The 24,301-nt window shown below is 41.2% G+C and overlaps 1 protein-coding gene across 4 annotated transcripts in view; it reads right to left on the minus strand.

Moving 5' to 3' along the window:
* Positions 1–717: 717 nt before the first annotated feature.
* The window catches only part of THADA (THADA armadillo repeat containing), a 183,847-nt gene continuing 160,263 nt past the window's right edge, over positions 718–24,301 (minus strand). For all 4 annotated transcript variants that reach the window (XM_068158835.1, XM_068158837.1, XM_068158834.1 and 1 more), the window contains exons 37-38: positions 2,852–3,018; positions 718–1,690 (exon numbers count right to left, since the gene is read on the minus strand). In XM_068158835.1, the coding sequence (XP_068014936.1) occupies positions 1,373–1,690; positions 2,852–3,018 (485 nt within the window). In that variant the 3' untranslated portion in view covers positions 718–1,372. The remainder of the gene's footprint in view (positions 1,691–2,851; positions 3,019–24,301) is intronic.

Genomic DNA, 24,301 nt, shown 5'->3' on the forward strand with positions numbered 1-24,301 from the left:
GCCAGGCCGGACGCGGGGGGTTGTGGGGAGCTGGGTCGGGCCAGGCCGGGCCGAGCCCCTCTGGCCCCATGGGCGTCTGAGCCCCACTTAGGCAGGCGGGGGCGTATGACGGCGCTGCATTGCCACCTGCTGGCCATGTGCTGCGACACGCAACGCCCTTGCCGCGGCACCAGCCGTGGGAAGCACTGCTAATTATAATTACCTGTGCCATCATCGTCGACATTTACAACTAAGCTGTGCTAATGTGCAATTACCTTAAGAGGCTGGACGCAAACAGGCGTTTATTGTACGTGTTACTCTTCCAAGGAGATGAAACAACAACGTAGACCCAGGTACACCTCTGTTTTGGCCATGCCCAGCTGCACTCTGACCAAAGGTAAGGTTATAGCTCTTAGCCACAGGAAAGTGAACATCTCGTTTTTAAGTAAATATTTAGAATGGATGCTTCATTTTAATACTGAAGCCCACTTTCAGATCCCAGAAAAACACATCGGCAAAGCACAGGAAACATTTTTGTGTTTCAGATGGTGGCACTGCTGAGCACTCCGGTGTGTTCTCCACACTTGCTTCACCTGAGTGCTGCAGTGCAAGATCATTTCTGGGACACCTCTGGAGACCTAGCTCCACTGAGCAGGACCTTACTTTCTAAGAGTGCATCCTCAGCAAGGTGTTCTGAAGTAAAGATGAAACTGTTTTCTTCACAATGGAACAGCAGTCTTCATTTTAGAGCAATTTTATAAAAATAGTTACTGATGAGAAGACAGAGGCATGAAGAAGTCTAATGCTCTCGCCATGTGCAAAGCAAGGTTCCTACCAAAGTGAGAGTTCTTGCCTTCCTCCAGAGGAAAATATGAAATGTAGTCTTCTAAAAGTTGTCATGGACAAAGAGGCCAAGGTTTGTTTCTTCCTCTTTCTGAAACACATTTGAAAAAAAAATGGTATAAAGGTATATGAATTTAATAACTTCTATTATGTACCTTGAAAGAAGACCAAATCAACTTTTTCTTGATATTAAAATACAGGAGGTAAAAAAATGTGTGATAAAACGTAACACACAGGTGGCCTGCACCTGGGTGAATGGGAAAAGTTTAGCTTCATTCCTTCCTACAGTAGCTATAATAAACCATGCTCAGAATGAAATGAGCAAATGCATTTGAAAGGAACAGTCTGCCACAGCACGTGACCTGAAGAAAAATAATAAAAAAAAATCAGTGGACTCATATATTAAAAAAAAAAGTGTTAGGCCTGAACACTGAATGGTTTGCTGCAGGTTTACCAGAGCTGTTACAGCAAAGCATTATTCCTTGAATATTGTTAGAATTCAGTACATCCAAGTAAGATAGGCACAGCTCCCTGAGGATGAGCTTTCATTTTAGCAAGAATCATCAGATTTCAGCAGGTTTAATATTTTAAGGCAGACTGATAATCTTTCCTTTTCAATAGACAATCTTGTGAATTCTGCAGTTCTGGAAAATTCTGGAGTCCGAGGCAGTGCTCTGAGAAGATGTCCAACCATCTGCGCTTGATCCATTGTTATTCTTGATAGTCGATGGAGTTCTCCATGATCTGGTAAAGTTAGATGAGTTACTGACACAAGCTGTAGAAGGTGCTTACTAAGTTGCCTGATGTAAGTCAACTTCTCTGCCCAAAAATTGACTTCTCCTTTATCAAATAGGTGATCATCTTCTTCCTTAACAAAAGGAAAAACAACAGTGGCTAGAAAAGGACTTGATAATAATCAGAAAATGACATAAGGTATTAAAGAATCTGTTAGAGAGAAACAATGGCAATAGAGGTTGTTACAGAACTCCTTCTTTATATTAAATAGAAAAAGGTGAGAATTCATGTGTGTAATTTTCCAGAGGTTTGAGAAAATGCAGTTAAAAAGGTTCCTGCTTTGCAAAAGAAATTTTACCTTGACAAATCAGGCAGTTATGATATAACTCCTGGGAAACAATGGAAGTAAATAGTAGTACTAATCCTTAACATGTGCTTGCCTTCCCCTGTGAAACTGTCTTATATTTCAGAGAGACCTCTCTGTAACCAGTATGGTAATTTGCTGTATCATGGAGCATTCTGAGTGGATTAAATGAAAGAGGAAAATTGTATCAGTCAGTGAAAGATCAGAAAGGTGTACCTAAACCACAGGCTTAAGAGAAGTTTCGTAATGTATTTAGTAGGTCATATTAATTACCAACAAACTTCTCAAAGATGTAGCCACTCCTGCTCCTTCCGGTTTACCTTCAAGCATGACTTTGATTTTTGCAGTCTTTCAAGACAAAGAGAGCAGAGTGTATTACACAACATTAGCTTTTACAGAACCAGTGTGGCAAAGCTTTTCCTGCTGTAAATAATCCTGAAGACGACCGATGTGAGCAGAGCTGTTTCATGTGCTGCGCACATGGAAGATGGCACAAGGTTAACAAACAGATAAATGACATCTCTGGAAAAGCTAGCAGTTTGGAAGAGCACTGTTCTTGAATGCTAGATGTGCCTGTCAGCAGGCACAGCAACAATTTAAATTCAGTGTCTGCAATGATACTGAATGCAATTAGTTACAGCCTCAATATTTTTCTAAATCAGCAGTGACTTGTGAAGTGTCTTCCTCTATTTCAGTGTCTGCGTATTGGTCTCTTCAATCTTAATCTGATATTACCAGGAAACAGTCATCAAATTCTTATTTTTATTATAAATATTGTCCATGTGAATTTAAAAAAGCCTCTGTAATCAGTTAATAGGAGAGTAGTGATCATCAGGCTTCATCAGGTGAGATACTTCATTTGATTCCTACCACAAAACTGCAGAAATTTAGCAATCCTGACATGAGATGGCAACTGGTTGTTAAAATTACCAGGGCTGAAGTCTCAGAGTCTCTTTGCAGATGGCTGTCTCCCAGCAGCCACTCCAGCAGGATCGGCACACCAGCACGAAGCATTCCCCACTGCTGGAGCAGCTCACACAATATGCCGAAGGCTAAATCCAAGGCCATGGGAGCATTCACTATCCTAAGTCCACACTCTGTTGAGAGAAATATACATAACAATGTAGAGCAAGACCACAAATATTTCCAAGTAAAATCAGCACAGAATGATTTCCTGCAAACAGATGTGGAATTTACACAATCACATTTACAATGAGGAACTATACTGCAAATAAGTTAGATGAATGTTTACTTCTGTGCCACTTGGGGCCTTTTCTCAATTCCAAAATAATACAGACAGCAACTGAAAATGCTGATGCTTAATATTTTTTTTTTCCTGCATATGAACTGACTTTCATTAATTTGTGTGCAAATACACAAAGATACCTGTTAGACATCTCCAGAGACAGTCCCAACACTTCTGCACGGTGACTATTTTCGCCAAACTGCAGCTACACCTTGAATCCAATTCTATGTTTCCACTGGAACTCAAATCCCACAGCTCATTACATGTTTTTAAAGGGCTGGGATGTAAAATGAATCATTATTCGGTGAGCAATCTCTTCACACGTATGTGTGTGTGTGTACATATATATATACAGGCTTAGAAAAGGTATTAAAGAAGGGAAGGCAGACACTGCAGTATCATCACAGAGCTGTATTTATACAGGTTTTGCTATCTCGCCAGGACCATACACAAAGCCATCAGCCACAGCATACTTCTTTACTTCTTCCCTGAATTCCCCTACATTGGGCAGATGCTATTTTAACTATGTGCTTCCTAGGGCTGCCCTCAATAACGGAGTACATAAAAATGCCAGCAGCCCCCTTTGCTTGAGAACTCCAACAACTGTTTACAGATAGGTGTTTCACCACTAACAGGAATTCTCTTTCATTTTTTTTGTTAACAGGAATGCAGAAAGAGGGATGGAGAGCTAGTGAACAGAGCCCTGTAAAATCCCTATTACTGTAAGACAGTTTAAGGCAAAATTCATCCTTGTCTATAGCCACCAGCCAATGAACAACTGTGCAGTGATATCATAAGGACATGTCATTGTTGAAGGCTGTCTCTTGTAAGCATTATTTGATAAAAATCCATACAGACATGGAAGGCAGACCTTACTTTTTGTGCCTACTTAAGAGTTCCCCTTGAAGGAAAACCTTTACTGACATGACAGAGGCATGCATAACAGTGCAGCCAACACCTATCCTTCGCAACCCATGTTCAGAGCTGCAGCACAGACCTCTATTCTGTAACATCTCCCAAAGCTTCATGCCAGCTGCAGGCTTCCTAGAGCACATTGGCACAGCACAGAAACAGAGTGAAGCACCAAGACTAGGCAAATATGCCTGCTAATGCATAAGGATCACAGGAAACAACTAAGGACCAAACAGACCAACAGAAAGATGGGTATACGGTATTAGACAGACCAGGTCATGTACTGAGAACACTGGGGAGGATGAATTAGTATTTGAGACCATGAGAACAAAGGACTGTAATAAGGAAGGGAGTGAAGGAGAAAGAACAGATGGTCCCTTCTTTATCTTGGAGTTAGATGAGGGTAAATGGAAATCTCCTTGAACAAGCAACAGGAAGGCAGGCAGTCAATCTCTTGGTGACACTAACTATGTTACATATGCAGTTTGTCTCTGCTAGACAGTAAAATAAAATGTTCAAATCTGTTTTCTTCGTGTCAGGACTTACCACTCTATCAGGCCATCCCTCACTTTGTTCTTGAGGGAGAGCAATGCAACATTCCCACACCCTTTATTTTAGGTATTGACTGGTTTAGGTATTGTTTTTGCTGACACTTCTTTCCAGGATTTCTTTTATTAAAAACAAACAACCAACCAACAAACAAAAACCCAACTTGCTTTCACTGCTTCTGTGCTCCACTTGGTACCAGGCTGATACTCCAAAGATTGGGTGCAACGGTTGTCCTCTCTGGTTTGACTTGCTTAAGGCTCAGATAGAAAAGAGTTTCATTCAAGTGCCAAGGGGAACTCAGAAATGCTGCAAATGCTCAGAGCTGGAGGAGTAGAAAGGAAAACAGAGTGTGGGGCTCTGAGTCTGAAACAAATACCCCATTTACAAATACTTGCAAAATGCAACATTTTAAACAGGTCTTTTGAATTATGATGATCTTTCCTGTTTAACAGATGATTACTGAAAGCCTGTGACTGTCAATATTTATGTAACATCTCTTGCTCGTGTCATTTGTATTTGAATATTTAGCAAGTTTAATTAAGTGACACTGGGAGCTAAGAAACAAACATTATTTTCCACTGCTGTCTTCCTGAAGTCAGCTGTTGCTTCTGAGGACTGATTATAGACTACAGACTGCAGAGATTTACAATACCTGCTATTTTCTGAGGTCTTTGTTTCTTTTAAGATTTATACTCCTTAAGTATAAATATGGTGATGCTCTCTCTCTGTGAATGAGAACACTGGACTACTGAGAAAAGCTCTAAAACCTATATTGAGGCCTCTACTTCTGTTATTACATGAGCAGCTGAAAAGTTCCAAGAGGTAGCAAAATGCTGAGGTACTGCTTAGACTGAACTTGCTTGCTAGCAGTTTTTTGACAGAAGAAAAGGCAGTTTTGTGGTCACATACAGAGCAATCTTGTAGGGAGTCCTTGTGTCACAACAAAGGAAATGGGAAGGGCTTTTTGTCTTGGTTTTGGTTATTGTTTGTTTGGGTTTTTCTGAAAGAACAGAAGAGAAAAAAAAACCCAACCAACCAAAACAAACACACAGAGAGCAAAAAAGAAAACCAAACAACAACAACAACAAAACCCAAACAACCAAACAAAACCAACCACAAACCAAAACACCAGAACAAAAAGCATAGAAAGGAGGTCTAACACACAGAAAAACATGAAGAACTGCACACAGTATTGACCCAAAAGGTGCTGACCACCCTTTTCTGAACTGCAGACACAACTTAACTGATCAACTGAACTTATGCATCAGTTCTGACATTGACACAAGAGGAAAACAGAGCAACACCACTCTGATAATGCTGAAACTTAGGCTTCAAAAATTTGGGCTAGAGCCTTCCTACCTTGGGTTTTGTATTAGAGAAGCCAGCACAGCAGCTTCCTGGTATTTGAGAGGTTGACACAGGTTCAACAACAGATTAAATTCTGTCAGAGGAATAATTTTCACTTCCACTTGCCCATCCCACCCCTCCAGTGCAGAGCATCAGGCATGGCTCCAAAATTTCTGAACCACTTCCTCAGCTGCTGTTACTGATACAGTACACTGACATTAACTGACTTTGATACCCATTCACAGAAATTTGTTGCTAGAACAGTTCAAAATCAGACTGGGGGACTACCACAAGGACAACAAAGATATGGAAAAGGAATCCCAAGTAGGTGTATCAACTCTCCAAGCTTGTAGTGCTGAAGTAATACAAATAAGTAACAGCAAAGTTACATACATACTCATAGGTTAAAAAACACTTTCAAAAGGGAAAATGTTCCATTGCTTTGACAACCCACAGCTCAAAAAGTAACAGAAATAGATGCTGTAAACACATACAGAATCTTTAAGATATTCACAAAATATGTATGTTTTCTAAAAATAAATGCACATCTTCAATGATGTATGAACTGTTCACAAGAACTGCTCCTCACATCATCACCTGCCTGCAGAACAGGGCTGATTTTCAAGAAGCCACATAGGGATGATGCTGTGTTCATGACTCACACTATGACTTCAGAAAGTGTTCTGAGCAAGCTGGAAATTCACCAGGTGGCTCTCCTCTCTCCAAAACCTCCCTCAGGCCATAGGCTCCTGAGCTTACCTCCAGCCAGCTCAGGTACTCTGTTGATCACCTGGTAAATTAACACTCATAACAGCAGAGCATGAATTTGGCATGCAGCTTGGCTTGTGGGTTCTTCTGCTTGGCTAGAAAGCTCAGATGGTTACCCTGCAGTCAGAATTAGTACAGACGGGAGCTAGGGAAGATCACAGGGCAGCAGGGGCACAGAAACAACTGAGGGAGAGCAAGACCTCCCTGTTCAGCAAGCTGTTAGCTCAGGTTATCTGTAATTCCAGGACTTCCCCACCAGAGTCAAGTAAACAAAGCACTAACAGATTATTCAAGTGGCTATTAATAGCCTTTCATAATGAAGTAACCATTTAAAGCAAGTGAATAATTTTTTTCAAACGACAAGATTTCTAGAAGCCTCTCAGAGCTGAATAGTGTCACAGAAACTAAACCAGCAGAAACTGAACGAAGATGTAACTACAACCAAACACTGAGAACACTGTAGTGCTCCTAACACCACAGTTCCACAGACCTTCAAAACCATGTTAAAATACCAGGTTTTTATAGTCTAAAACATGTATATGTTCCAACATGCCAATTTTTGAGCAAGATAAGCATCTTACTATATAAGCCACTATAGGGGCTGAAATACAAAAAAATTTCTCTGTCTTAAACAAGTAGTTACAAGCAGGAATTAATACTGCTCCTTGAAATTAAAACCAAAAGATAAGAATCAGGCACTACATGCTTTTTTCATTCTGAATTTTCATAAAGGGAGAAGGGCTAAGTACTGCAGTGTTTTAGTCTATGTTAATCCACCCACATAAAAATTAGACCTCCCACCTACACATTCATACACTCCAAAAGCTTTGATCATGCCAGATGTAAATATTTCTTCTAGTAGCCCATTACATCTCCTCCAACTACACAATTGTTCTCTGTTAAAGCCGCGGTGATGCTATGGGGAACTGAAAGAATATATTAAGAGCATATACACAGATTTTAAGGACAACCATGATAAAACACAGGCAGAACACATTCCTTGTCTAACAAAGCATATTGTGATTGGTTTTATACCACTCACATTTATACGTTTTTGTAAATGTATGCTGTGTTCAGAACAAAATAAAGATAAATAAAACTGCAAGGAAGTTTGGTGTAAAGAGCAAGGATGTTTTCTGGGGGAAAACTCTCCACCTAAAATTACAGAAAGTATTTTACATAGGCCAGGTATACTCTAAACTGGCAAAATACTTCTTAGTTTTTGTACTACATGTCACCTACCTAGGTATAAATGTGGCTATGTCACTATCAATACAGTACCTCATAACAGCCTTGCAAAATAAGGTAGTGTTCTTGCATCAGATATAAACATGGACATATAATGAGCAATTGCTTGGCAGAATGAGTTTTATCTTAGGTTTTCTGATGCATCAGCTTAACAAGATGGTTGTGGCAGACCAGCATCACTAATACATGTAATACTAGCTTTGCTAATGGAAAATGTCACCTATTGAATTACTAATCACTCTTTGTTGCATTGAAGGTCGTTGCCTTTTTGGTGTTAAGTAATAATCAAGGCTGCCCCTATTCACAACATAGCAAATGTAAGAAAGCAGAGTGAGGCATTACTGCAGATGTGTTTTTTTACTTAAAATATGTAGACACAGGCTTCACAAAACTTTAAAAGCCTTCAAATTTAAAAAAACTGAAAATCCCACTAGCCCAACCCAAGAGTTACATAAACTGGTACAAATAAAGGGAGGTTAGAAAATGAACTTCCTACGCTGAAAGAAACTGCCTGTATATTCTACTTTGTGCTCAACAGGAATTGCACAATTCTACAGAAGGCAACACACAGGTCTCTTGCCAACAGAAACACGACAGGACAGAATAAAAGCCATAGCAGCAGCAGACAGAAAGTAGAGGCGTGTTCATAACCACTCAATCTCCACAAATAATGTTATAGTGCATCCTTCTGGGTGCTGAGATTAAAAGACAACAACTGAGAAATAAACCAAACCAAACCAAAAACCACAGAAATGGTTTAACTGTTGTGTCCAGACTGTTGGCAGATGGCTTTTGAAAGGGGGCTTTTTTGTAGCACTGCATCAATTGAAGTTACAAACATCAAACCTTCCAGTTCTTAAAATGACTACTTATGTAAAATCTAATGTATAAGCAGATTCTTTTTTACAGTGTTTCATAAATTCAAAGGCAATTAGATAATTTCTATCCTGTCAAGAAGTATCATTCCTCAGATAACATACAACTGCTTCATCTGTTTTACATTTCCCTGTCCTGTCTATTTCATAGCCATGCTTCTTTCAGGACAGCTTTACAAAAAGGCCCTTCCTGACTTCATGCAAGACCATGTCAAAATACAGCACTGTTACAAAATAAACTAATCAAAACTAATTTCTTAACAGTTGTAGTCTGTGAGTAGAGTGACAGTAATGCTATTCTCTGCTTTAACTTCCACTATCACAGAATCATAGAATCAATAAGGTTGGAAAATACCTCAAAGATCATCAAGTCCAACCTGTCACCCAACACCTCATGACTACTAAACCATGGCACCAAGTGCCACATCCAGTCCCTTTTTGAACACCTCCAGGGACAGTGACTCCACCACCTCCCTGGGCAGCACACTGTAATGGCCAACAACTCTTTCTGTGAAGAACTTTCTCCTCACCTTGAGCTTACACTTCCCCTGGTGCAGTTTGAGACTGTGTCCTCTTGTACTGGTGCTGGTTGCCTGGGAAAAGAGACCAACCCCCTCCTGGCTACAACCTCCCTGATTATAAACAGATCTGAGTTAATGCCTGATTATCACAGAAACTTACGGCTCAAGGCTGAGCAGAAAATTAAGGTTGCTTCTTGAACCAAAATCGAAAGATTCATAGAATGGTTTAGGTTGGAACGGACCTTAAATAATACAAACATTCATCATCTTTTGAAGCCCTTTTTTTGGAGTGTGATCAAACCAGTATTTTCCAATTCTATAATTAGGGTGGTTTTAATTTTTTTCTCCTTTTAAAAGTGATAGATAGATAGATAGATAGATATGCATACATAAGTATTTCCCATGCAAGCCATGTCTCCTGTATACGAAGGATTTTATTACAAAACTACCACAGTTCACAGATCTGTCAGAGGAAATGAGCATTTGAAATTTACCACTTGCATTACTGCTTTTGCAGAATCTCCCTCCTTGAAAAGCCATGTCCTAATTTAAACAGAAAAAAGCCAGTATTCCCTGCATAAACTCATGTAGCTCATTCTTTTCCTTCTGAAAAATAGGAGTGCTTTTCAGTGACTAGTTTAAATCACCATGAATGAGAATGTATGTTTTTAAACTCAAATTGTGTATTTATTGGGAAAATGAAGATAAATACATTTTTAAAATTAGCACCACTAGGACTAAGCATATGATTGAAGACTTGCTTTTGGTATGTTCCAACTAAGGTACTATTTGCATAGCAGTGATGAAGATTACCAAATGTGAATGAGCTGTAGGTTACATCTGTGCTGCAGGAACACAGGAAACAAATTTATCTCTGTATCATAGATGGAATTTTAGAATAATATCTGGAGAGTGGTGGTGAAATGTTTGTTATTTAAGGGTTAAAGGAGTAAGAAAAGGCTAGGCAGTCAGTGTAGAAGACTGTACACAGAATTCTTCTGCCCAGAGTATTTGAAAACTCAGTATACTTGGGGTAGAACACTCAAAAGCTATTTTAAAAGCAAAACCCCAAAGGCAAGCTTTCCTTCATTTTATGGAGCCGCAGCCACAACCATCACGGCTTGCTTTAGGAGCCTATAAAGATCTATAAGCTGCTGTCCTTTTACTCACTTGCAGTTAAAATGTTGGTATGAAAAAGCCCATTTATTAGATTATTCACAAGAACACTCCATTTAACTTCTACCACTTTCAGACTCCAGCACTGAGCACATACAATTATTTTTCATGTACTCTAATCTTAATTTTCAGGCATACAACCCATAACCTTTATTTAACAGTTCATGTAATTAATAGAGCTAAATGAAGCACTGTCAGTAAATAATCAGTAGCCAGTCTTTGATGGATGAGCTGATTCTAATTCAGTCCATTCACTTTCAATTTTAATTAGTGGCATTGTATTCTACAAAGCAAACGGTTCCTTCATCCATGGGATGATCTAATGTTGTGTAAGTGGGCTGAGAACAGCATGTAACCTGTTGAAATAAATTTGGGAATATGGAGTAAAAAGTCACATATAAAAGACTACATATTCTTATATAATGCAATTCCTTAAAAGGAAATAAGTAATACGAAATTCCCACTGCAAAAGCCACTATTTTAACAAGTACTATTCACACCAATAAATCTTGCTGAAACAATTATGACTTTTAATGCAGCAGTTCTCTCTGTAATTAAACTGGAGGTGTTTAGGAAGAGACTGGATGGGGTGCTTGGTGCCATGGTTTAGTTGATTAGATGGTGTTGGGTGGTAAGTTGGACTCAATGATCTTAGAGGTCTCTTCCAACCTGGTCTGGTCTGGTCTAGTCTAGTCTAGTCTAGTCTATAGCAATTGATCTGAATTACTAAGTTTCTGCTGGTGGGATTTTTTGCAAGACAAATATAGGCATAAGAATGCTCTTTCCTGCTATGTGAGTACTGACACAGCACTATACTTCAATTATTTGGTATTAGGACCCTTGTTCTAGATGCCTGCCTGCCGTTTCTGCTAAGCAAACTCTTCACTGTTGAATTGCTGGAATTTACAGTAATTTGGGATTATTGGGAAAATGTATAATTAACATATGAAAAATTTTACTACTCAAGGCCACTTAGGTTACAATATGCTTTGATGTTGTTCTACATTTTCTCCTGAACATTAGTTTCAATTAGCATGTCTCATCCTTCTTTCAGCAGTTCTGCTCTAAAAGGTGGGACAATGCAGAGTTGCAGATTCCTGCAAGCTGCGGTTACTGAGCACTTCCAAGCAGAGAAGACACTTGCCAACTTACTACAAAACATCAGATTCTGATGTATATGCAACTTACTGAATGCCAAATTTCTTTTTAGCAAAATGAGAAAAAATCTCCAAACCCCCACTTTCAGAACTTCAGCAACTCAATTTTTCCTATCTTCTGATACCTTACAACAAAGTAATTTGAGGAGAGACTGTTTTTAAGGTGTTTTATATGTAATTTTTTCCTCTTGGTTTCATATTATTAAAATAGGGTGCCATTTGAACAAAGCAACTATAGAATTTTCCTTGTGGAAAGTGTCATAAGTCTTCTACTTAATAATTTATATTAAAAAAATAGGTGCGTAGCATATTTTCAGCTTCTCTACTAGTGTATTTTTAACTCCATTTACTCAGCATGTAGGAGCATAAAAAGAGCAAAAGCCCACAGAAACTGTTTACTATACAAACACTTCTTGAAACCTACCCCACCATTACATCAAAAGCTTCCACTGTAGACCAGGCTGTCTGTCTTATTCAGGTGTTGTCTAAAAGATGAAATTTGAGTGCAAAGAAAGGCTCGCATTATTTTTATCTTTTTCATGACATAGAATCATTTTGGTTCAAAAAGACTTTCAAGATCACCAAGTCCAACCATCGTGTAACTCTATCAATCTACTGCTAAAACATGTCCCTCAGCACCGTATCTCTGCATCTTCTCAACACCTCCAGGGATTCAACCACCTTCCTGGGGAGCCTATTCCAGTGTTTAACAGCTCCTTCAGTGGATAATTTTCTTCTAATATCTAATCTAAGTCTCCTCTGGTGCAACTTGAGGCTATTTCCTCTCATACTATCACTTGTTAGTACAGAGAAGAGAGAGATCTCACCTCACCATAACCTCCTTTCAGGAGGAGCTTTCCAGACAACTCTTCCCCAAGCCTGTAGCATTGCATAGCGTTGTTGTGAGCCAGTTGCAGGACCCAGTACTTGGCCTTATTGAATCTCATACCACTGATCCTGGCCCACTGATCCAGCCTGCCCAGATCCCTCTGTAGAGCCTTCCTACCTCAAGCAGATCAACACTCCCTCCCAGATTAGTGTCATCTTCAAACTGACTGTAAGTGCCCTCAATCCCCTCATCCAGATCACTGATAAGGATATTAAACAGAACTGGTCCCAATACTGAGCCCTGGGGAACACCACTTGTGACACAGACACACACAGATGCCATAAAAATAGCCTTAAGTTTGCAAGCACACTGTAATGCTACAAACTACTAGGACCATGAAACATTCACACTGCAAGTGCAGTAGTAAAGCATTACTGAGAAAATGTTCTTTCTTTTTTTAATTCCTCAGTCAAGATCCAAATGTTTTCCAATGCCTATTCCAAGGTGCTTTCAATGCAGTGTAGTATGACCACTTGTTACAGTTTTCTGACATTCTGATGAAAAATGTCAGACTGCCTCCAGTTGTGGTCTACAGACAGGCAGGTGCTGCCAGGGACCTTCTATTGTACAGTATGGTGCTGTAGATCACATAGGGCACATCCTGCAAGCACCTAGAGATCCATAAAGAGCAGCTGCAAGTCTCAATCCTGAATGGAAACTACCTCAGGAGCATTTTCAGACCATGAGAGAATCATTTGCTCTGCACTGTGGGAATACAATGCACCCACCAATGATTTCACTTGAGAGAGAGTTGGTTTCTGGACTTCCTGAAATACTCTGAAATGAGATGAAGCACACATATTCCTCACTCTGCTATACCAGTTTTCATCTGTATAAAAGCCTGCTGATCCTAATTAGCCCCAGTGTGGCTGAGTATTTCTACTATCAGGATTCTGTGTTTCTTCCCAATATAGTGTTCACATTTCATATTAAAGCACAAAACTCACCTTATTTTTCTTTCACACAGCTCTTTGCCTCCCATGTGACTTCTGTATTTTGCACCTCCAGTGACTCGGGCCATTTCTCTACACATGGGCAGGTCCACAGCTCTTTCAAAATCCTCTGGCTAATTTCTCTCTTACTGAAATACCTGAAGCTCTGGCACTTCCATACACCTGTTATCCAAATATGTAACGGATGGGTCAAGACTTGCTAGGAAATATCTAGCTGTCATCAGGGCATTGTCTAGTAGGGTTCAAGTGACTTGGATGGTATGTCTCTGTCCTGGACACCTGTGAGGTCACTGCCTGGAACTTAACTGCATCTTCATCAGATATAACACCATTTTGAAGGCCTTGGCATGCCCAGGTGGATCAGGAAATCATAACATCATTTATATGAATTACTTTAAGGCCTTCTTCCAATAAGTTCGCAGGAGAAGTAGGAGCTGCTTAGTCTTGCATACATGAGTATATACATACTGACTGACAAATATTCAACCACTGAGTTCTTCAACAGAAACTCTAACATAGGTACAGATACACTCTCTCATAACAGATTTTACATTTGTCTTCCATTTCCTTCAAAGACCTTTGAGGAATTGGTTTGTGCCTTTTCAACTAAGAAGGAACTAAGCTAAGTGCTGTGAGTGGTCTCCCCAGTATACTGATGTGCTGAATGTAAGTGCTCATTGTACAAGAGACCACAAAAATGAAAACATTTGTGTCTTACAAACAGGCAAGGAAGACAGAATGGCTAAGTAACCTGTGACTCTGAATCATTCATCATGCTCTGGAGCGCTTCACAAATCACGTCTATTTTTAACGATGCCTGCAGAAAGAAGAAACGGCACTGTCTGTCTGCAAGCAGGGTAGACAGCCATGAAGATTAAAAAATCTTGAGTGATTTTAGATGTCTGATTTGAGACATTATGACTTGTTTCACTGAGGAGTCAGCACCCCATAATGCTTTCAAAATGCATCTCCCTCTGGCTTCAGCTGTGTGTGCTCTGAACTGCTGCAAGTCATGCTTCTAAGGTATCTAGCCAAACACTCAGCAAAACTGTGACCTCCTTTCCAAATTGTGGTTGGAGTGACTTGCTTACCTGCACAAAATAGCTCTCTGGGAGAGGTGGGGATCGAATGCAAATCACAGAAGCACCACTATACGACTTTGGCACCTCCCTTCTTGTGATCTTGGTCTTACTCACTTTATCACTTTCAATTTTGCAACTGAAGTAGTAGTACTGTTGTAGATGACAACCTCCTGTACTCTAAGTTCTTGATTCATCATCAGAGCAAATCTGTTCTGCCTAGTGAATTGTAAAAGAACTTCTGGAAGAGCTCATGAACAGTGATAGTGCAGCTTATCCTCGCTTCTTAATACATGCAGCATAGCAAGGTTGAATTAGATGCTGCATTTCATAATTTGTGATCTTATGAATATTCCTCTTGTGGTGAAAGGGTGGAGGGGCAAGGTGGCAATGTTCAATTTCCAAGTTTAAGAGAGGAAAAATACATCTATACCTTGCCCAAAACCACACAGACTCACAGATGGATTGGAAGGGACCCTCAAAGGTCATCTTGTGAGCAGGGACACCTCCAACTACATCAGGGTGTCCAGGCCCAAATCGTGTCTGATCTTGAATGTCTCCAGGGATGGGGCCACAACCACATCTCTGAGCAACCTGTCCCAGTATTTTACCAGTATTTTAGTTCCTCTTTATGTCCAACCTAAATCTACCCTGCTCCAGTTTAAAACCATCGCCACTCATCCTATTGCTACAAGCCCTTCCCCAGCCTTTATGTAGGTCTCCTTCAAATACTGAAATGTAGCTATAAGGTCTCCCTAGAGCCTTCTCCTCTCCTCCTAATTCTTTCAGCCTGTCTTCATAGGAGAGATGCTCCAGCCCTCTGATCATCATTGTGGCCCTCCTCAGGACCTCTCCAGCAGGTCCATGTCTCTTCTTGTGTTGGGCGCCCCATGGTGGGATGCAATATTCTAAGTGAGGTCCCATCAGAACAGAGTAGAGGGACAGAATCACCCCTCTTGACCTGCTAGCCATGCTTCTTTTGATGCAGCCCATGATGCAATTGGTCTTCTGGGCTGCAAGGGTGCATTGTTGGTTCATGTCCAGCTTCTCATCCACCAAGTACCCCCAAGTCCTTTTCTGCAGGGCTGTTCTCAATCTCATCATCCCTCAGCCTGTACTGATAATGAGGATTGCCCCAGCCTAGGGGCAGGACCTTCCACTTTGCCTTATTGAACCTCATGAGATTCTCCTCAGCCTCTCTAGCCTGTCCAGGTCCCTCTGGGTGGCATCCCGTCCTTCAGTCTTATCAACCATGCCACTCAGCTTGGTATCATCTGCAAACTTGCTGAAGGTGCACTCAGTCTCACTGTCTATATCATTTATGAAGGTATCAAACAGTGCTGACCCCAATACAGACCCTTGAGGGACACCACTTCTCACCTTTCTCCATCTGGACATCACTCTGCAGGCCACTACCCTTTGGATGTAATCATCCAACCAATTCCACCCATGAAATCCGTCTCTCCAGTTTAGAGAGAAGGCTGTTGTGGGGGACTGTGTTACAGTCTTTACAAAAGTCCAGACAGATGACACCTGTTGGTCTTCCCTTGACCACTGATGTGGTACCATCACGGAAAGCCACTAGGCTGGTCAGGCAGGACTTGCCCTTGGTGAAGTCATGCTGGCTGTCTTGAATCACCTAACAGGACATTATATTGAAGATCCTGAGTTTGAGAAAGTAGAGCCACAAGGCTCCACAGGATCTCAACACAGGTCTAAGTATCTTGGCAATGTAAGCCCTGGGTTTGTTTGAGACTCGGCCTCTCAGCTGCCTCCAGTCACACTGCATCCCAAAATGCAGTAAAGTGCACTCCTTTTAGCTCTATTGTCCATTCTGCTTGTTCCCTACATCCTCCCTCTTTTGGACTCAGTTCAGTCTCCCTCTTACCACAACTTTCACCAAAGATCTTCCTCCTCCCTAATGCCTTCCTCTCACATTGGCAAGAGTGAGTCCCCTCCTGTAACTAGATTGAGCATCACCGCCCTGTCCCTTACTCTCACTGGTTCAGCTGGACACTTTCACCAGCCAGCTGAATTTTTCTGATTTACCAGAGACCACCTGCAGGTACTATTGAAAGCACAAGAGTTTCCATTTCAAGTTCCTCAATGCAGCCTAGCCCAGAGCTACAGCTGCAGAGAGTCCTTTAGAGGCACCATGTTCCTGGCACAGAACATCCTCAGTAGCCCTGCTGGAAATGTAGGCATTTCAGAGCATAAAAGCTTAAGCTGCTTAGTGAAGACAAAAAGTCTTCAGAGGTCTTAGCTGTTAGGCTCCTTTCAGTCTCTACTGAATATATATATATAAAGTATAGCATTTTATAATCATATTTCTCAGCCAAAATAGTACACATTGTACAAATATCTTGCGCCAAAGAATACTTTTATGACAGCAAAGAAAATGCTTTCAATTTTTCTTATAGCTTGCATAAAGATAGCATTTCCCCCTGACTTCCTATGTAGAATCATGTCTACTGTAAGAAAAATAACAAATAACAAAAGGAAAAAAACACAGTATGGAAAAACCTCAGTTCCAACTAGTAAGGATTAACACAAATAGCTGAGAACCAGGATTATATAATGAGAAGTGTTAAGCATCCCAAACAATAGGTCATCATCCCTCCTTATAACAATACACAGTTCACATAATTTGATTTTAACAATAAATTGTAAAGAGAATATGGAGGCAGAACAGCAGAAGGTAGTAAGTTTACAGAAGTCCATTAAAGACCTGTTGAAAAGGTGCAAGAAACAGAGGATAAAGTGGGAGGGCAGGTAGAAATGAGGGGAGCAATCAGTGCACAGAAAAGAATAACAGCTCCAGTATATTTTATACAATCAGACTGGCAATCTACAAGAACAAGCAACATCAAAAGGATTCTTTAACAAAATAAAGAAATCAGCAGGCATGTTTCTATGTTTCCCACCACAACTTCTGAACCAGCTGTACAATTTCAATCCAACTGACAAAAAGTGTATGAGAATCCAAAATATTAAGTCATGTTTCTATGAAATTAGACAGCTGGGTAAATAAAAGAAATCCTATTGCTGTTCTTCCTAGTGAAAGGCTGAGACTTCAGTCATCAGACATGAGAAAATCTACTTATCTGCAAAACAAATGCAAGGAATACTAATAAAATAAAACCTCACAGCTCCCTTCATTTCACTGCTCTAGGAACTTTTTTTTTCCTTTTAGTTTTAAATAAATAATCTCCTTTGCATTTCCACTGCACACTGGCATATGTCTTTAACATAGGAGTATATGTCTTTTATATAAAGACTCTTTCTGTCTTTAACAGCTTGTTTTTCGATCTGTATGTTGTCAATGACTTTGCTTCAGGAAATGCCATATTCTACTTCACAGTGCCCTGGATGGCACTTAGAATCATAGAATCAATAAGGTTGGAAAAGACCTCAAAGATCATCAAGTCCTACCTGTCACCCAACACCTCATGACTACTAGACCATGGCACCAAGTTCCATGTCCAATCCCCTCTTGAACACTTGTTATCATACAATCGTATGATCTGTTACAGGCCAGAAAGGACCTCCAAAGGTCATCTAGTCTGACCTCCCTGCAGTTAGCAGGGACATCCCCCACTAGACCAGGCTGCTCAGGGACTTATCAAGCCTCACCTTGAATATCTCCAGTGAAGGCAACCTGTTCCAGTGTTCCACCACCCTCACAGTGAAGAGCTTCTTCCTGATATCCAATCTAAATCTGCCCTTCTCTCGTTTGAAGCCATGGCCCCTCGTCCTGTCACCGCAGGCCCTTGTAAACAGGATCTCCTCATCCTTCCTGTAGGCCCCCTTCAGGTACTGGAAGGCTGGAGCCTTCCTGGAGCCTCCCCTGAGCCTCCCCTTCTCCAGGGTTGTTCAGCCTCCCCACTAACCATGAGATTCAGGTAAAATCCTCCAATTTGGAGAATTTACCTGTACTCTGTGACAGCCTTCCACAGTGTAGCGCAGATAATGCCAAAAATTAAAGCACACTGCAAAAGGCAGCAGCTAATAAGCAAGTACTGCCTCTATAACTTCTATGGATTTGAAATGAAACCACTGATGCGCTCTGCAGGCCAGCAGAGAAGAGGGTTAAGTTTGTAGATCTAAGTACTATTTCACCCTGAGATCCCTTTATCCTTATGGTCTCCTTACACCCCACTGTATTTGTACTCCAAGGTCTGTGCTGAACTTGCATTAGGGGACCATGAAGTCACTGGTTCCAAAGAATCCCCTGTACTTCAGTATAAAACACTAAGAGCCTACTTCCCATCTCAGTATGATCTTGCCTAAACTAATCTATGCAATCCATGTTCCTTTGGGGGAGGGAAAACACCTTTTCTGAAGGACCCTTGGCTTGTTCATTAACATAGTTCATTTGATTCCAAAGCTTCAGAGGACATGGCACATATCTGTTTTCCTGACAGTTCTGAGAGGTGGAGGTGATGGAATATGGGATGCTAGTACACTACATTGCAATATGGTGATTTATTCAAATAATTTACATTGGAAGAATTTTAATTAAAGTGGAAAGATATGCTGGAAGTCTAATTCTTAGTTGTTTCCTAATGTCAGTACATGAGACAGAGAGCTTTTAGTAAATATGAAGAAATTAAAAATAAACAAACAAACAAATAAATCTTCTCTTACTTAAAGCAAAAGCAGATTACTTCAAGCACCTAAATGTACTATCTTGAAGTCCTAGTATTACAATACACAGTACAGATTCGGGAAATAGGGAAGGTTGGGCTTGTTACGGTAGGAATGTAAAAGTACAGCAAGGAAAGATCTATGGAGTGGAATTGTGATCTGTAAAAAAAACCCATGAAATCAGTTTGTAGACGTCTGCATATGAGGCAAAGTAAAAGGGTAATTAATACAGTACATGAAAAAAAATGAATGAGTTAGTCCTGGTAACAAGATTTTCTAAGTCTAACCTCCACTGTGATCAAGCCAAGTGTGTAAGTTCATCAAGACCTTCACTAAAGTATTTCTGTTAACACTTTCATCTTAGCAGTGGGAATTATTTATAAAGCTGTTCTCCACTGCTAGCATGACAAGGTGATTATTAACACAGCACAGACCATGCAAACAAAGGAACAAAATTAAAACCATGCCGAACTGGCATTACACTGGTACTGTAAGCAACTGCCATAAATAATTCTGACCCTCAAGGTGATTTCAACAGTCTTGCTCTAAACCTTACAAATCAAAAGCCCTTCATAAAAAGCCTTAATTCTCAAAATTGCTAGACTTCCCAAGGATATTTAACTTGACTTTCTCACGCATGAGAAATCAATTAGTTCAACAAAGCCAGTTCCGAGTTCCCCTTGTAAGTGCCCATTTGGAACTGATTGTAGGGGGGGAAAAAGACATCGAGTTTTACACATCTTAGATTTTTAAATAAGAGCCCATTGTGTCCCATAACTGCTTCCCATCCCCCCATCAACATACCAGGAATTAAAGCAACCAAATTAGTCAGAAGGCTATGGCTCAGGGATTCAGAAATACAGTAAAAACATCTTTCATTCTAGGATGCTACTTTGACTCTGGCACAGGTAGGTACTGTCTTAGTCACTAAAAATGCTAAGTGCTGACTTACGTGAAAACAAGCTGGTGGTTTAGGTCAGCTTGCAAAGTTATTTCTATTCCCTACCTCTCTCCCACCCATGCATACACAAATGAAATTCAATATGCAAAAAATCTTCTTGTAAAAGTGCATCATCACCTCCTTCTTGGTGAAATAACTCTCAGTGCAAAATAGTATTACAAATCAGTATCAACATCCTACATGCATGCCTTGAAATGGGACAAATATTTTGCACAGGACTCTGCAAAGGATTCCAGTTATCATTCTTGAAGAGGTGATATCTTATGATGCAAAGGACAGACCATCTCACCATCATTTTTCAGCAGTCCTGGCTCACTGGAGATGTCCCAGAGGACTGGAAGCTGGCCAACGTGGTGCCCGTCCACAAGAAGGGACGGTTGGATGAGCCAGGGAATTATGGGCCTGTCAGCCTGACCTCAGTGCCAGTCAAGATCATGGAACAGGTCATCCTGAGTGCAATCACACAGCACTTAGAGGATGGCCAGGGGATCAGGCCCAGCCAGCATGGATTTAGGAAGGGTAGGTCCTGCCTGACCAACTTGATCTCCTTCTATGATCAGGTGACCCACCTGGTGGATGTGGGGAGGCCTGTGGATGTAGTCTGCCTGGACTTCAGCAAGGCCTTTGACACTGTCCCCCATAGCAAACCCCTGGCCAAGCTGTCAGCCCCTGGCTTGGTCGGGAGCACACTGCGATGGGTTAGGAACTGGCTGGAGGGCTGAGCCCAGAGAGTGGTGGTGAATGGTGCCACATCCAGCTGGCAGCCAGTCAGTAGTGGAGTCCCCCATGGATCAGTGCTGGGCCCCATCCTCTTTAACATCTTTATTGATGATGTGGATGAGGGCATTGAGTCCATCATCAGTAAATTTGCTGAGGACACCAAGCTGGGGGCAGGAGTTGATCTGCTGGATGGTAGAGAGGCTCTGCAGAGAGACCTCGACAGGCTGGACAGATGGGCAGAGTCCAACGGCATGAGATTTAACACATCCAAGTGCCGGGTTCTGCACATTGGCCACAACAACCCCATGCAGTGCTACAGGCTGGGGTCAGAGTGGCTGGAGAGAGGCCAGGCAGAGAGGGACCTGGGGGTGCTGGTTGATGGTAGGCTGAATATGAGCCTGCAGTGTGACCAGGCAGCCAAGAGGGCCAATGGCATCCTGGCCTGCATCAAGAACAGTGTGGCCAGCAGGAGCAGGGAGGTCATTCTGCCCCTGCACACTGCACTGGTTAGGCCGCACCTCGAGTACTGTGTCCAGTTCTGGGCCCCTCAGTTTAGGGAGGATGTTGACTTGCTGGAGCATGTCCAGAGAAGGGCAACAAAGTTGGTGAGGGGCTTGGAACACAAGCCCTATGAGGAGAGGCTGAGGGAGCTGGGGTTGCTTAGCCTGGAGGAGACTCAGGGGAGACCTTATTGCTGGGAGGTTGAAGGGAGGTTGTAGACAGGTGGATGTTGGTCTCTTCTCCCAGGCAGCCAGTACCAGAACAAGAGGACACAGTCTCAGGCTGTGCCAGGGGAGGTTCAGGCTGGAGGTCAGGAGGAAGTTTTACACAGAGAGAGTGATTGCCCATCGGAATGGGCTGCCCGGGGAGGTGGTGGAGTCACCATCGGTGGAGGTGTTCAGAAGGAGACTTGACAGGGTGCTTGGTTGCATAGTTTAGTTGGTTGGGTGGTGTTGGATGATAGGTTGGACACGATGATCTTGAAGGTCTCTTCCAACCTGGTTTATTCTATTCTATTCTAAATGTGTCACAGACTGAGACCAAATGGAAATTTGCACCATTGGTCTCTGCTGCTGAAAGACAGAGGCCATCAATCTCCATGGCTATTGGTTAATAGTTTTCCTTCACAATAAATATATTATTTCCCACAGCATTACACATGCACTTCTTTGCATAATTTTTTAGTATAATATAAATTTACAATTTTATATAGTTAGCTTAAATATAAGCAGTTGACAAACTACATGTCTACAGTACTGGGATAAACTTTAAAAGCTTTGTGTATTTCAGGCTATGAGGTAATAAGGGATATGGACATAATTAACTTGAAAACTTGTCAAATTCTGTAAGCTGTCCAGCCTATGTCATCATTTCAGTAAGTACTCCATCTCAGCTTTTATAAACAATGCAATGTGTGTATGGGTATGCCTGGCCAGGGCTCTCCCCATGTTTCAGATCAGAACTTCTAGAAGGTGGTTCTCAACTGCGCAGTATGTGGAACTGATATTCAGGATACCAAAAACATCAGAGATGATGGGCCATGTTCATTGAGACTTCTGTACCTTAAGTAATCTGAGGAGTGTGTAGCTGCAGGTTATGGGTAACTGAAGCCTTTTTGTGCAGAGTCCCAGTTAGAATGGCACCTTGTTTGTTCCAGCTTTCACCTCTGCCAGGTAATGAATGATAGAAAAATTACCACCAACCTCCACACCCTGATTTTTTACCATGTCTAACCCCTGGGCAGATACTCTGAATGAGCTCATGATAAAAGAAAATTATTTTCTTTTCAATTGTATGCAATTGCCTTTCATTCTTCCAGTGTTCTTTCCTCAGTTCCTAATAATTAAAAAAATATTCTTGAAGTAACAGGATTTCTTTTCTTAAATAAAAAAAAAATAATAATAATAACTATGCCCTGCATCAAATTGCTCAGGTCGGTAGCCACTGCTCTTTCAAAAAGAAATCTTTTGGGACAGCACTACCCTTTCGTAGCAGCAGTGAAACAAGAGGAGCAGTATTAACAAAACCAGAGAACTGCAGTGACTGGCCAGCAAAACAATGCAGTTTGTGTCCAGACTTCATTTTTACAGAAAAAGGACAAGCTATAACATTATCATGGCGAGTTCAATTTCATTTTTTCAAAACAATAAAATAGGAGTCCATTTATTGAAATAAGACATTTGAACCTTGGTACAACAAGTGCTGAATACAGTAGCTGGTCCTGCAGTCTTCATGTATCATGGAACCTCTACTGCATCTCTAAATAGATCTGTCAACATCGCATTTTAGAAGTGTAGGTACCATTTAAAAACGGAACATTTGTGTCGATTCTTAGCATGCCCACAGTTAGAAACACAAAATGCAAGCTACAAAAAGCAAACAAGAAACCAAACCAAGTGAAATCCACAACAGCTCTTCGTGACCTGGATGTAAAAATTTGTCAACATAAAGTGGATATTAGAATTTATTTTCACCTGGCATCCCCTGACATTCTTTCACACTTTTGTGAACAGAGTACTTCTGTTCCAAAGCACTAGCCCTTCTGCACTTCCAGCTTGTTCAGGGAAAGCATTAAGTGGCTTTGTTCAGAAGAATGTCCTCTTCTCTTTTTTTTTTTTTTCCCCTTCATTTTTTTTCTTGTTCTTGTTTTAAAAACAGCAGATGATAGTATTGGTGCCATTTCCTTGTATCAAAAGTGGGACAACGCTTTTACAGCACGTATCAGAGAAGCCTATTTCATAAACTTAGGAAGTTTCATTAAAAGTGCAGGAGGGTGCAAATTCAATTTGACTTCAAGTAAATGGCTCTTCATTAGTATTTTACTCAGACACAAGAACTCCAAGTTTAGTAGGTAAGCTCTGCAGGTAGCAAACAGCCTTCCTTTATGCTGGCTTGAGAAATAAAAAAAGAAGCTAAGGTTGGAAGAGACCTTCAAGATCATCATGTCCAACCCATCAACCAATCCAACCCACCTAAACAACTAACCCATGGCACCAAGCACCCCATCAAGTCTCCTCCTGGACATCTCCAATGACGGCGACTCCACCACCTCCCTGGGCAGCCCATTCCAATGGGCAATCACTCTTTCTGTGTAGAATTTCTTCCTAACATCCAAACTAAACCTCCCCTGGCACAGCCTGAGACTGTGTCCTCTTGTTCTGGTACTGGCTGCCTGGGAGAAGAGACCAACATCCTCCTGTCTACAACCTCCCTTCAGGTAGTTGTAGAGAGCAATAAGGTCACCCCTGAGTCTCCTCCTCTCCAGGCTAAGCAACCCCACCTCCCTCAGTCTCAGAGCTCTAAGCCCAAAGGTAATTACCTGAGCAATTTCT

The sequence above is a fragment of the Melanerpes formicivorus genome, unplaced genomic scaffold (assembly GCF_026170545.1).
Source record: "Melanerpes formicivorus ecotype bairdi unplaced genomic scaffold, bMelFor1.0.p_v2 SCAF_43, whole genome shotgun sequence".
NCBI classification, from domain to species: Eukaryota; Metazoa; Chordata; class Aves; order Piciformes; family Picidae; genus Melanerpes; species Melanerpes formicivorus.